At 43.3% G+C, this 15,770-nt stretch overlaps 1 protein-coding gene across 1 annotated transcript in view; it reads left to right on the top strand.

The window, feature by feature from the left end:
* LOC126253379 (chitooligosaccharidolytic beta-N-acetylglucosaminidase-like) overlaps positions 1 to 15,770 on the top strand; it is a 374,039-nt gene that overhangs the window by 345,259 nt on the left and 13,010 nt on the right. The window contains exon 7 of the mRNA XM_049954667.1: positions 5,204 to 5,427. Within this exon, the coding sequence (XP_049810624.1) occupies positions 5,204 to 5,427 (224 nt within the window). The remainder of the gene's footprint in view (positions 1 to 5,203; positions 5,428 to 15,770) is intronic.

Below are 15,770 nucleotides of genomic sequence, written 5' to 3'. Positions count from 1 at the left end.
ATGATTGTGTTCAGGAGTCCTTTATGTCTTAATAGATGGCCTGTAAATTGCACTCTTCTTTTAACAATGAAACTCCAGAAGCTTCTCTTCTCACTTGCTCTTTCCAGAACCACTTCGTTTGTGACCTTGTCGATACATTTTATTTTGAGCATGCGTCTATAGCACCACATTTCAAAAGAATTTAGCTTCTGGTCTTCCTCTGTCCCGAGAGTCCATGTTTCACACCCATAGCATGCCACACCCCACACATATGATTTCAAAAATCTTTTCCTTATTTCAAGGCTGATGCTCTTAGATGTTAATATGTTTTTCTTCTTGTTAAAAGCAGCCTTTGCTTGAGCAATTCTACTTCTCACTTCTGCCTTGCTCCTTCCATCCCTGGTAATATTACTGCCCAGATAAGTAAATTTATCAACTTGTTCAAGCAGTTCATTGCCTACATGAACTTGGACTTCTCGCGTCCGTCGGCCGTCGTAATTTAATATATTATTATTGTTATTATTATTTTTTGATTGTTGCCGACTTACGTGGTGGGCCTTAATAAAAATGATATTTCATTTAATTTTGATTTACGATTAAATGCTGTCCTGAAATTCTCCTTTTTAACAATATTAATCTCAAATTATTTGTTACGTTAATGAATGTTAGACTCGCTGAATCTTAAAACATGAGTATATAAGCTGAACAATGTAATAAACTTTTAATATTAATTTCCTCGGCTAGTCAGCTCACTTTAAAGCAAAAGATCTTTAGTTGTTAATTACAATTGCGGCCCACATCGCGCGAGAGTATTTTTTCTTACCTCCGTTAACCATAGCCACGTAGTCGGAGTCCTGGCTCTGGCTGTTGGCTATGGTGCTGAAAAGAAGAATCTTAAAGCTACGTATTTCTGCAACTTCGTGCGGCTGTGGAGAAAAAATAATATTATGTTAATAGCGGGCGAGTATTTCGCTTCCGCTAATTTTTCATAAGTTAATATCACCACGTAATGGCGTCGTTGGCTGCATCGGCCGCTGCGATTGTTGAACTGTAAATTACTTGAATGCAGGTTAATTCAAGGAAGGCGGACATGAAATCGGGATCACCTCTTACAAATTAAAAGTGCACAATAATATTAAATCAGTATATTATATGCTTAACTCATACAAATATGCTTACACTTGCCAACACTCGCAAGATGTCCGTCTATACACACTCAAGACAAGAGAAGAAGTGAAGACGACTAAAAAAATTAACAAAAGAGCGTATCTCCTTGGATCATTTTGTCATAAATTATTTCTTTGCAATCTAAACCTGCACAGAGAAATTATTATTTTACAGCTACATTATAAAAATATATTATTCAATTTTTTAGTGTCTCTTCTTTATAAATACTGTTTTTTAAGTCTTTTCGTAATATAGCACTGGGGCACTATAGACTTTCACTTGATCTTTTTTGTCGCATGCCATTACTTTTGTTTTTGCTTTATTAATTCTCATATTATAATCTTCCCCCATAACTTTATCCATTCTATTCAGTGGGACTACAAAATCTTCTTCACTTTCAGCCAGGACAGCTATATCATCGGCGTATCTTATCATATCTATTCGTTGGCCATGAATTACTACACCTGTCTGTGAATTTTCCCTTACTTTCTTCAGCGCCTCTTCAATGTATAGGTTAAAGATAACAGGGGGTAGTGCGCAACCTTGTCGGACACCTTTCCGTATCTGCACCTCTTCTTGTTTTGTCCGTCCACGGATAACTGCTGTCTCGTTTTTGTACAGGTTCCATTTGAATAGAAGAACTTAAAATAAATTTGTGGCAGGTTGCTGTCTCAACACCATCAACATTTGTAATCATTAGGTTTATGTGTGATGTAGTTACTCGATACACATTCGCATAGCAGTATGACATGTGGCACACGCATAGCACGAGAACAAATAACTCTCCCTAGCATCAGCATCTCGTACTGGAAGCCCATCAGCAGTGAGACATAACGAGTGACTGAGGTTGCTAGGCTACACACATACCGTACCTTAAGCTCCCTCTTCATCGGAGTGAATGGAGCGAACACAATACTGAGCATTCGCGGACGACTCACCAGTTTCCACTAACATGGACTTGTATCGGCGAACCAGCTTTGACACTAGAGGCAACGGAAGACAACTCGACATAACGCTACGTTATTGTATTTTGGCGCTACAATGAGCATACAGGATACAGCACTATTAAGCCTCTATGCCAAAATCTGATACTCAGAGAAGATTGTTCTGTATGCCGAGCGCACTGTTTTTGACGAAACAAGAAAAAACCCGTAGGAAAGGAAGATTTTTTGTTCCCCAGTTTGTAGGAAAACATGAAATACGTGGAGGCAGTGCAGTAAACACCGAACTGCAGCGTCATCTCTCCTCGGCATTAGTCCAGTATTTTACACGAATATCGGTTAACGATGTCGTTGGCTTCTCATTACTGTCGAAGAGGAAGTTTGAAAGCAGAATGGTAATTACCGACGACGAACGTAACACAAAGAAAGGCCAGCATTTACACTCTGGTTATTAGCAGCTGGAGGCATTACGTTAGCATAAGTTACACATGTTGTTGGGACGATGTATATATGCCGGTCGGAGTGGCCGTGCGGTTCTAGGCGCTACAGTCTGGAGCCGAGCGACCGCTACGGTCGCAGGTTCGAATCCTCCCTCGGGCATGAATGTGTGTGATGTCCTTAGGTTAGTTAGGTTTAAGTAGTTCTAAGTTATAGGGGACTGATGACCTCAGAAGTTAAGTCGCATAGTGCTCAGAGCCATTTGAACCATTTGTTGTATATATATTTTGTGGAGGCCAAGATCGCTTGATTCCAATTACTTGTTTCGATAGAATCGTGGTGTCATCTTCAGATTGACATTACGCTTTGCGTGTATGTTCACATACATGTGTCATCGAAAAAAATGTAAATGACAAACCATGTGGAGTTTTTTAATGACGACACATGTATGAGAATATATAACCAAAGTGTAACGTCAATCTGTCGGAACAAGTAATTGGAATGAAGGTCTTAAAATCAAGCGATCTTGGCTTTCGCCTTTTAGTAGCTTCTGATTGTTGCTGTCACATATGCAAAGTAATTCTAGGATCTTATTAAAGTGCGTATAAGGAAGACAATATCAATAATATATGATAAATTACAAGTCAAATATACATACGACATAATATACAGGTTACTCGATAAAATGTGCTGTCCAGTTGTTAGAGGGTAGCTAGCGCAATCCCGCGTAAACCATATTTATTTGTGATGAAAAATATCTAGATAACAGTGGTACGTCAGACATGTGTTTACAGAGAATGATCAGATCTCTCGTATATTATTAACTAGCTGAGTACCGGGCATTGCCCGGCTATGTGTTTATCCCAGTCTTGTGTTAGTGTAAGTCCTGCTTCCCCTTCAGCTATGCACCGCCTCCTCTCCCTCGTCTATCTCCTTCCCCCCTCTTTAGCCCACTTACCCTCTCCCCTTTGTACCCCTCTCTCCATCCCCTTCTCTATCCATCTCCTCCTCCCCCACCTCCTTGTCCATCTATCTCCTGGTTCCTCCCTCTGTCAGTCCATCTGCACGTTATCACTCCTACCCCAGTAGGTCACTGGTTCTCACACCCAAAGTATTTCTTTCAGATACTAAATAGTATGTGTATCAATTTTGGTTGAAATCTATAGGTTTAGGAGGAGCTTTATCAGCCGTGGCTTTCCCCATGTATGCACATGTCACTCATATTTCACATTTATTTGTCGTATATCACAAATATTTGTACATATAATTCACCTGTGTCTCTAGCGAACTGTATGCTGCAGATTTGTTTTCACACAACTCAATGTGTATGACGTCATATCTGCTGAATGATGTGTTGTACAATGATACAAGTTTCTAAGTAAATTCCGCGGCGTATGTAGACACTGTCTGCGAATAGAATTAGTAGGAAAGAAGTAATTAATTTAACCGTCATGCATGATGCGATAGTTACACTGTCTGCGAATAGAATTAGTAGGAAAGAAGTAATTAATTTAACCGTCATGCATGATGCGATAGTTTTCACGAATCTCGATGTTTATGAAGTCATATTTCCTGAACTGTGTGTCGTACAGTGTTGTAATTTTGTAGTTACTTTTCGTGGTATATGTGAGTATCGTTTGCAAAATGTGACGCGAATGCAGTCAGTAGTAAATAAGTAATAAATTAAAATGTCGTGCCTGGCGCGGCAGTTTTACTGCCTGAACAGCGAAAATGCAGTAAGTGATAATTTTTTTCCCTTCATCATTTTGTGGGGGTCATCAGCGAGAAAAATTTCCATAAAGGGATTGAAATTATGTGTAAAGTTTGTTGCAAGTTATTAAATGTTCTGATTCTCAAACACTGGATGAATTTCTTTTTCACCCCCCAACCCCACCCCTTTGATAGACGGGTGTTTCTTGCCCCCAAAGCGATTCTTTCCAGATAGTAAATGATATAGAAACCATGTTGGTTGAAATCGGTCCAGTGAGTTAGGAGGAGATATGGAAAATACATACACATGTACATCCATTGTTATAATAAATATGGATTTCATCCAAGACAGCAGATACATATTCGCACTTGTTTTCTTAAAAGGAAATTTATTTTGCTTTTTCTTTTTTATAAAATAATTACAAAGCTTGTGCTTATTTACTCCTGATTCAAGCATCTAATGAATTTATCTACTTTTTCGCATCTTCAGTAGGACCTTTGAGTGCATCAGCAATTTTCTACCAGCCGTATTTGTTTGTCCTTCGGAATTTTTGCTGTGCATCTCTTAGATACCAGAAGCTTGTATATTATCTAATATTTTTCCGTCAGCAACATTACATTCACTTCGAACCACTGCATCTCTCACGCAACTCACGTCTACAACAACAAAAATAGCTAAGGTAGTAGACATAAGGTTTCTGTGCAGTGAGGACGAGAACTTCCTTAGTTGGTTCGCTAAAAGACCGACAAGCAGCGGAACACGGTCGAATACAAGCGAATACGCACCGTACACACTGGACTGTCGTTTGCTCCTGCATGCCTAACATGCCTGCATGCTTTCAAAAAGCTTAGGTGTAAAAGGTGTTTTACACGGTTCTGCCTCGACGTGTGTGTTTTTCCGTCTTATCAGGAAACTTTGTTCTAGGAGGCAGCCCAGAAGCGTGACAACCTTCGTGACATGCCCGCAGGTGTCGTACTCGTGCTGGAACTCCAGCGCGGAGGTCCTGGAGTACATGAGCAAGCGGCGCTGGGACCGCTCGCAGGACGGCTTCCTGCGGCTATGGGCCGAGTTCCAGCAGGCGGCGCTGGAGGCGCTGGACGCGGCGCGGGGCTCCAGCGACGTGCCCGCCATCCTCTGGAGCTCGCACCTCACGCGGCCTGGAAACATCGAGCGCTTCCTCAACAGCTCCAGGTACGGAGCTGTTAACTGTCCGCGTGCTGGAAAAGTCACACCACCGGTTGACATATCGCGTCGTAGTAGCGCTGTCTGTCGGTGATTTGGAGATCGACACGTGCGCGGCGCCTTCCAGCTGGATCGCTCACTTAATACCTGATCCAGGGTGCCACACGGTGTAACTGAGTCAAAAATAGCTGCTAAGAAATGACTGCACGGGTGTGTCCCTATTGCTCACTGTTGACTGTTAAACTGCTATACCTTCATTCTAATAACTGGCTCTAGGTTCGCTGTCTAAATGAGGTAAGATCTACGAAAAATAACTGTTATATTTCTACATATACAGGAAGGTCCATTGATCGTGACCGGGCCAAATATCTCATGAAATAAGCGTCAAACGAAAAAAACTACAAAGAACGAAACTTGTCTAGCTTGAAGAGGGAAACCAGATGGGGCTATGGTTGGCCCGCTAGATGGCGCTGCCATACGTCAAACGGATATCAACTGCGTTTTTTAAAATAGGAACCCCCCGTTTTTTATTACATATTCGTGTAGTACGTAAGGAAATATGAATGTTTTAGTTCGATCACTTTTTTCGCTTTGTGATAGATGGCGCTGTAATAGTCACAAACATATGGCTCACAATTTTAGACGAACAGTTGGAAACAGGTACGTGTTTAAATTAAAATACAGATCGTAGGTACGTTTGAACATTTTATTTCGGTTGTTCCTATGTGATACATGTACCTTTGTGAATTTATCATTTCTGAGAACGCATGCTGTTACAGCGTGATTACCTGTAAATACCACATTAATCCAATAAATGCCCAAAACGATGTCCGTCAATGCATTTGGCAATACGTGTCACGACATTCCTCTCAACAGCGAGTAGTTCGCCTTCCGTAATGTTCGTACATGCATTGACAGTGCGCTGACGCTTGTTGTCAGGCGTTGTCGGTTGATCACGATAGCAAATATCCTTCAACCTTCCCCACAGGAAGAAATCCGGGGACATCAGATCCGGTGAACGTGCGGGCCATGGTATGGTGCTTCGACGACCAATCCACCTTTCATGAAATATGCTATTCAATACCGCTTCAACCGCATGCGAGCTATGTGCCGGACATCGAACATGTTGGAAGTACATCGCCATTCTGTCATGCAGTGAAACATCTTGTAGTAACATCGGTAGAACATTACACAGGAAATCAGCATACATTGCACCATTTAGATTGCTATTAATACTTGGTTTAAGAATCATGATAGAAGGTTGTATACATGGAAGAACCCTGGAGATACTAAAAGGTATCAGATAGATTATATAATGGTAAGACAGAGATTTAGGAACCAGGTTTTAAATTGTAAGACATTTCCAGGGGCAGATGTGGACTCTGACCACAATCTATTGGTTATGACCTGTAGATTAAAACTGAAGAAACTGCTAAAAGGTGGGAATTTAAGGAGATGGGACCTGGATAAACTGAAAGAACCAGAGGTTGTACAGAGTTTCAGGGAGAGCATAAGGGAACAATTGACAGGAATGGGGGAAAGAAATACAGTAGAAGAAGAATGGGTAGCTTTGAGGGATGAAGTAGTGAAGGCAGCAGAGGATCAAGTAGGTAAAAAGACGAGGGCTAGTAGAAATCCTTGGGTAACAGAAGAAATATTGAATTTAATTGATGAAAGAAGAAAATATAAAAATGCAGTAAATGAAGCAGGCAAAAAGGAATACAAACGTCTCAAAAATGAGATCGACAGGAAGTGCAAAATGGCTAAGCAGGGATGGCTAGAGGACAAATGTAAGGATGTAGAGGCTTATCTCACTAGGGGTAAGATAGATACTGCCTACAGGAAAATTAAAGAGACCTTTGGAGATAAGAGAACCACTTGTATGAACATCAAGAGCTCAGATGGAAACCCAGTTCTAAGCAAAGAAGGGAAAGCAGAAAGGTGGAAGGAGTATATAGAGGGTCTATACAAGGGCGATGTACTTGAGGACAATATTATGGAAATGGAAGAGGATGTAGATGAAGATGAAATGGGAGATACGATACTGCGTGAAGAATTTGACAGAGCACTGAAAGAACTGAGTCGAAACAAGGCCCCCGGAGTAGACAACATTCCATTGGAACTACTGACGGCTTTGGGAGAGCCAGCCCTGACGAACCTCTACCATCTGGTAAGCAAGATGTATGAAACAGGCGAAATACCCTCAGACTTCAAGAAGAATATAATAATTCCAATTCCAAAGAAAGCAGGTGTTGACAGATGTGAGAATTACCGGACAATCAGTTTAATAAGCCACAGCTGCAAAATACTAACACGAATTCTTTACAGACGAATGGAAAAACTAGTAGAAGCCGACCTCGGGGAAGATCAGTTTGGATTCCGTAGAAATACTGGAACACGTGAGGCAATACTGACCTTACGACTTATCTTAGAAGAAAGATTAAGGAAAGGCAAACCTACGTTTCTAGCATTTGTAGACTTAGAGAAAGCTTTTGACAATGTTGACTGGAATACTCTCTTTCAAATTCTAAAGGAGGCAGGGGTAAAATACAGGGAGCGAAAGGCTATTTACAATTTGTACAGAAACCACATGGCAGTTATAAGAGTCGAGGGGCATGAAAGGGAAGCAGTGGTTGGGAAGGGAGTAAGACAGGGTTGTAGCCTCTCCCCGATGTTATTCAATCTGTATATTGAGCAAGCAGTAAAGGAAACAAAAGAAAAATTCGGAGTAGTTATTAAAATCCATGGAGAAGAAATAAAAACTTTGAGGTTCGCCGATGACATTGTAATTCTGTCAGAGACAGCAAAGGACTTGGAAGAGCAGTTGAACGGAATGGACAGTGTCTTGAAAGGAGGGTATAAGATGAACATCAACAAAAGCAAAACGAGGATAATGGAATGTAGTCGAATTAAGTCGGGTGATGTTGAAGGTATTAGATTAGGAAATGAGACACTTAAAGTAGTAAAGGAGTTTTGCTATTTGGGGAGCAAAATAACTGATGATGGTCGAAGTAGAGAGGATATAAAATGTAGACTGGCAATGGCAAGGAAAGCGTTTCTGAAGAAGAGAAATTTGTTAACATCGAGTATAGATTTAAGTGTCAGGAAGTCTTTTCTGAAAGTATTTGTATGGAGTGTAGCCATGTATGGAAGTGAAACATGGACGATAAATAGTTTGGACAAGAAGAGAATAGAAGCTTTCGAAATGTGGTGCTACAGAAGAATGCTGAAGATTAGATGGGTAGATCACATAACTAATGAGGAGGTACTGAATAGGATTGGGGAGAAGAGGAGTTTGTGGCACAACTTGACCAGAAGAAGGGATCGGTTGGTAGGACATGTTCTGAGGCATCAAGGGATCACCAATTTAGTATTGGAGGGCAGCGTGGAGGGTAAAAATCGTAGGGGGAGACCAAGAGATGCATACACTAAGCAGATTCAGAAGGATGTAGGTTGCAGTAGGTACTGGGAGATGAAGAAGCTTGCACAGGATAGAGTAGCATGGAGAGCTGCATCAAACCAGTCTCAGGACTGAAGACCACAACAACAACAACAACAACATTCATAAAATGGGGGCCAATTATCCTTCCTCCCATAATGCCGCACCATACATTAACCCGCCAAGGTCGCTGATGTTGCACTTGTCGCAGCCATCTTGGATTTTCCGTTGCCCAGTAGTGCATATTATGCCGGTTTACGTTACCGCTGTTAGTGAATCACACTTCGTCGCTAAATAGAACGCGTGCATAAAATCTGTCATCGTCCAGTAATTTCTCTTGTGCCCAGTGGCAGAACTGTACACGACGTTCAAAGTCGTCGCCATGCAATCCCTGGTGCATAGAAATATGGTACGGGTGCAATCGATATTGATGTAGCATTCTCAACATCGACGTTTTTTAGATTCCCGATTCTCGCGCAATTTTTCTGCTACTGATGTGCGGATTAGCCGCGAGAGCCGCTAAAACACCTACTTGGGCATCATCATTTGTTGCAGGTCGTAGTTGACGTTTCACATGTGGCTAAACACTTCCTGTTTCCTTAAATAACATAACTATCCGGCGAACGTTCCGGACACTTGGATGATGTCGTCCAGGATACCGAGCAGCATACGTAGCACACGCCCGTTGGGCATTTTGATCACAATAGCCATACTTCAACACGATACCGACCTTTTCCGTAATTGGTAAACGGTCCATTTTAACACGGGTAATGTATCACGAAGCAAATACCGTCCGCAGTGGCGGAATGTTACGTGATACTACGTACTTAGACGTTTGTGACTATTACAGCGCGATCTATCACAAAGCGAAAACAGTGGTCCAACTAAAACATTCATATTTCTTTACGTACTACACGAATATGTAATAAAGAATGCGGTTTCCTATTTAAAAATACGCAGTTGATATCCGTTTGACCTATGGCAGCGCCATGTAGCGGGCCAACTATAGCGCCATCTGGTCTCCCCCTTCAAGCTAGACGAGTTTCGTTCTTTTTAGTTTTTTCGTTTGATGCTTATTTCGTGAGATATTTGGCCCGGTCACTATCAATGGACCACCCTGTATATTTCATGACAAAAAGTGCAGCACCCAGAACACACGGTCAGATGTCAGTATTTCGTCATACATTACACAGTATCGAGGGGTTGTAAATGATTAGAGTTAAAAAATTCTGGTGACAGGTAGAATAGGCATCAGATAGCATTAGCTTTTTTCGGCACCAGTGTTGTCAGCGGGCCTGCTTCTGGTATATAAGGGGCATGAACAGCGTCAGATGGTGAGTAATGGCTGTGACGGACACGGAGATACCACGTACTCGTGCGAGACAGAGGAATCAGAACCTGACAGAGTTTGAGAGACGTCTCACTGTGGGGCTCCGTTTGGCCGCCTGGTCGCACCGTGCAGTATCCAGATTTGTGGGGCATTCAGATGTGGCAGTGAACCGATGTTTGAGCGGGGGAACTTGAGTCCTCGCATATTCGTCGTCAGGGTTACTTTCGACCGCGCCCGACTACCTCCTGGGACAATCACCGTATTGTGTGCACCGAGCACGACGTAACCCCTTCACATCTTCGCGTCTATAATTCTACAATAGATTAGCGTCGGCGATATGTGTCTACAGAGTGAACCCCCAACTCCACCGACAAAATTCCGGAAGTCCTTCGTGGAAATTTTCTGAGTATGCGACCTGAGTTTCTGCCGGCGTTCACAGCCTTCAAATAACTTACGGGAATGCAGCCGGGTGACGACGTCGACGACCGCTGATGTTTCGACAGAAGCACACCCTGCCATTTCCAGGGCAAAGCTGCAGAAAGTGAGCGCTGAGCAAGGGAATTTAAAACCTCGTTTAGCAGAGGAACTCCGGAAGGATAACACAAACGTACACTGTAAACACAGGCGCCGTCACACAAACCAAAGATGGCCGACGTCAGGAGTTGTAGACCATTAAATCAGTAATAAATTGGTGAGGTAACATTAACTCTGTTACTCCTTTTTTTTACAAGACACAGAGAGCGCTGGATTCCGTGCAGAGTTTAAACAAAAAGCACCAAGTCTATTTACCACATTACTCGTTAACATAATTTCAACTACTTTCTTCGTAAGGCTATACGAGTAGCTGGAACTGCGTGCCAGAATCTCCGTCTTGTTACGCTAATGGCCATTTAAATTGCTACACCAAGAAGAAATGTAGATGATAAACGGTTATTCATTGTACAAATATATTATACTAGAACTGACATGTGATTACAATTTCACGCAATTCGGGTGCATAGGTCCTGAGAAATCAGTACCCAGAACAATCACCTCTGGCCGTAATAACGGCCTTGATACGCCTGCGCAATGAGTCAAACAGAGCTTGGATGGCGTGTACAGGTACAGCTGCCCATGCAGCTTCAACACGATACCACAGTTCATCAAGAGTAGTGACTGGCGTATAGTGACAAGCCAGTTGCTCGGCCACCGTTGACCAGACGTTTTCAGTTGATGAGAGATGTGGAGAATGTGCTGTCCAGGGCAGCAGTCGAACATTTACTGTATCCAGAATGGCCCTTACAGGACCTGCAACATGCGGTCGTGCATTATCCTGCTGAAATGTAGGGTTTCGCAGGGATCGAATGAAGGGTAGAGCCACGGGTCGTAACACATCTGAAATGTAACGTCCACTGTTCAAAGTGCCGTCAGTGCGAACAAGAGGTGACCGAGACGTGTAACCAATGGCACCCCATACCATCACGCCAGGTGGTACGTCAGTATGGCGATGACGAATACACGCTTCCAATGTGCGTTCACCGCGATGTCGCCAAACACGGATGCGACCAACATGATGCTGTAAACAGAACCTCGATTCATCAGAAAAAATGACGCGTTGCCATTTGTGCAGCCAGGTTCGTCATTGAGTACACCATCGCAGGCGCTCCTGTCTGTGATGCAGTGTCAAGGGTAAGCGCAGCCATGGTCTCCGAGCTGATAGTCCATGCTGCTGCAAACGTCGCCGAACTGTTCGTGCAGATGGTTATTGTCTTGCATACGTCCCCATCTGCTGACTCAGGGATCGAGACGTGGCTGCACGATCCGTTACAGCCAAACGGATAAGATGCCTGTCATCTCGACTGCTAGTGATACGAGGCCGTTGGGATCCAGCACGGCGTTCCGTATTACCCTCCTGAACCCACCGATTCCATATTCTGCTGACAGTCATTGGATCTCGACCAACGCGAGCAGCAATGTCGCGATACGATAAACCGCAATCGCGATAGGCTACAATCCGACCTTTATCAAAGTCGGAAACGTGATGGTACGCATTTCTCCTCCTTGCACGAGGCATCACAACAACGTTTCACCAGGCAACCTCGGTCAACTGCTGTTTGTGTATGAGAAATCGGTTTGAAACTTTGCTCATGTCAGCACGTTGTAGGTGTCGCCACCGGCGCCAACCTTGTGTGAATGCTCTGAAAAGCTAATCATTTGTATACCACAGCATCTTCTTCCTGTAGGTTAAATTTCGCATCATCTTCGTGGTGTAGCAATTTTAATGGCCAGTAGTGCATACTCTAAAGGATGACCGGTGCCTATAGAATGTTCTGCAACGACGGATTTTCTCGGCTGTTGGAAGCGTGCGTGCCGCTTAAGCTCAGTACAGCGGTCCTCCACAGTCCCGCCAGTCTGACCGATTCACGACGTGCCATAACTGCAAGAAATACGGCAGACACGCGCCTCAAGCAAACCGAGATCATCCTTTACGGTACCTAAAAGGACCCTGATCTTGGATCACTCTTAACATCAGCATGGCTTTAGAAAGCATCGGTCGTGCGAAACTCAGCTTCCATTCTTCTCACATGATGTACTGAGAACTATGGATGAAGGGCAAGAGACAGATTACATATTTTTAGATTTCCGGAAGGAATTTGACACGGTGCCCCATTTGCAGGCTGTTAACGAAGGTACGAGCATATTGAATAAGTTCAGATATCTTAGTGGCTCGAAGACTTCTTAAGTAATAGAATTCAGTATATTTTCCTCGACTGTGAGTGTTCATCAGAGACGAGGGTATCGTCAGGAGTGCCCCAGAGAAGTGTGATAGGACCACTGTTGTTCTCTATCTACGTAAATGGTTTGGCGGGCAGGGTGGGCAGCAATCTGCGGTTTTTTGCTGATGATGCTGTGGGGTACGGTAAGGTGTCGAAGTTGAGTCACTGTAGGAAGATACAAGACGACGCAGACAAAATTTCCAGTTGGTGTGATGATGGCAGCTAGCCCTAAATGTGGAAAAATGTAAGTTAATGAGGATGGGTAGAGAGATAAAACTTGTAATGTTCGTATACAATATTAATAGTGTCCTGCTCCCTTCCGCCGGAGGTTCGAGTCCTCCCTAGGGCATGGGTGTGTGTGTTGTTCTTAGCATAAGTTAATTTAAGTTAGTTTAAGTAGTGTGTAAGTCTAGGGACCGAGGGCCTCAGCGGTTTGGTCCCTTAGGCATTCACACACATTTGAACATTTTTTAGTGTCCTGCTTGAGACAGTGAAGTCATTCAAATATCTGGTCGTAACGTTGCAAAGCGATATGATGTGGAACGAGCATGTGAAAACTGTTTTATGGAAGGCAAATGGTCGACTTCAATTTATTGGGAGAACTTTAGCAAAGTGTAGCTCGTCTATAATAGAGACGGCGTACACAGCACTAGTGCGACCTATTCTTGAGTACTGCTCCTAGGATCCGTACCAGCTCTGATTGAAGGAAGACATCGAAACAATTCACAGGCGGGCTGCTAGATTTGTTACCGGCACGTCCGAAGAACATACAAGTATTGTGGAGATGCTTCGAGAACTGAAATGAGAATTCCTGGAGGGATGGCTACGTTTTTTCGAGGAATGCTGTTGAGAGAATTTAAGAGGACAGGCATTTGAGGCTGACTGCCCAGCGATTCTGCAGCCACCAACATACATTGCGCGTACGGACCACGAAGATAACATTAGAGAGATTAGGCCTCGTATGGAGGCATGCGGACACCCGTTTTTTCCTCACTCTATTTGCGAGTGAAATAGGAAATGAAGTGATCAGTTGTGGTACATGGTGCCCTCCACCACAAATCTGGTTCGAAATGCTCCATGGGTGAGGCAAAAAGGCCGTAGACTTTGATGTCACCTCGGTATTATCATCATTCAACCGGTACGCAGCTAGTCGACAGCGCAACGCACTGTGAGCTCTTTCTCAGTGTAACCACTCCGACGAAAGGTGACCTCGAGATGGGCTAACTCAGCTGACACTCAGGATCCGAGATGACATGGGCCCTGGGAACAAACGCAGAAAGTTCCCCTTCACGCTGAGCCAGATGCGACTGTTCTGGCATAACAACAAGTGCCAACACGAAGAACACAAGAGCAGAGAAGGCTGTGAGACGACGTCAGCCAATAGTTCGCTGATTAGGACCGCACCACGACAGGAGCGGTCTCTACACGAACAGAATGTAAGTGACTTTCCTGCCAGCCTCGACCGGAGAGTAGAAGACGGACACTAGAAGAGAGCACTGCGATAGCTGTGTCTTGTGATCCATATCCATTACTTGCACGGACGTTGTATATAAAGACACTGATTGGTTGCATCTCGTCAATCGCTTGCGACACGATCTCGTATTGCGAAGTAAAGTATTGGCAAACTTCTTTATTGTGATAGAAACCATTAACGTGATTTGCTTGAATTGCTGTGTAGCTATCCGAGTAAGCTGCACCCTTTAGGCACCCTATAAGAGACGAGTGGGCAGGACCCCACACTGACGAATTTCAGCCTGTAGATTCAAGTAAACAAAAGAAAAATTCGGAGTAGGAATTAAAATCCATGGAGAAGAAATAAAAACTTTCAGGTTCGCCGATGACATTGTAATTCTGTCAAAGACAGCAAAGGACCTGGAAGAGCAGCTGAATGGAATGGAGAGTGTCTTGAAAGAAGGATATAAGATGAACATCAACAAAAGCAAAACGAGGATAATGGAATGTAGTCGAATTAAATCGGGTGATGCTGGGGGAATTAGATTAGAAAATGAGCCGCTTAAAGTAGTAAAGGAGTTTAGCTATTTGGGGAGCAAAATAACTGATGATGGTCGAAGTAGAGAGGATATAAAATGAAGACTGGCAATGGCAAGAAAAGCGTTCCTGAAGAAGAGAAATTTGTTAACGTCGAGTATAGATTTAAGTGTCAGGAAGTCGTTTCTGAAAGTATTTGTGTGGAGTGTAGCCATGTATGAAAGTGAAAGGTGGACGATAAATAGTTTAGACAAGAATAGAATAGAAGCTTTCGAAATGTGATGCTACACAAGAATGCTGAAGATTAGATGGGTAGATCACATAACTAATGAGGAGGTTTTGAATAGAATTGAAGAGAAGAGAAATTTGTGGCACAACTTGACTAGAAGAAGGGATCGGTTGGCAGGGCACATTCTGAGGCATCAAGAGATCACCAATTTAGTATTGGAGGGCAGCGTGGAGGGTAAAAATCGTAGAGGGAGACCAAGAGATGAATACACTAAACAGATTCAGAAGGATGTAGGTTGCAGTAGGTACTGGGAGATGAAGAAGCTTGCACGGGATGGAGTAGCATGGAGAGCTGCATCAAACCAGTCTCTGGACTGAAGACCACAACAACAACAGATTCAAGTGAGTGTGAATAGGCTTCCTGTAAGCGGCATGTCCTGACCAACACATCGAGGAAAGGATGATAGCCATCCTTCCCTACCTCCATCGTGAAACAAATATCCGGGTGCACTGAATTGAGGTGCTCTAAAAAGTCGCACAAATTCTCTCTGCCATGAGGACAAACAATAAAACTTTAGTCCACATATTTGAAAAAACACGCAGGTTTGAG

This window comes from Schistocerca nitens, chromosome 4, assembly GCF_023898315.1.
Source record: "Schistocerca nitens isolate TAMUIC-IGC-003100 chromosome 4, iqSchNite1.1, whole genome shotgun sequence".
Taxonomy (NCBI): Eukaryota; Metazoa; Arthropoda; class Insecta; order Orthoptera; family Acrididae; genus Schistocerca; species Schistocerca nitens.
This window is presented reverse-complemented; position numbering and strand designations above follow the sequence as displayed.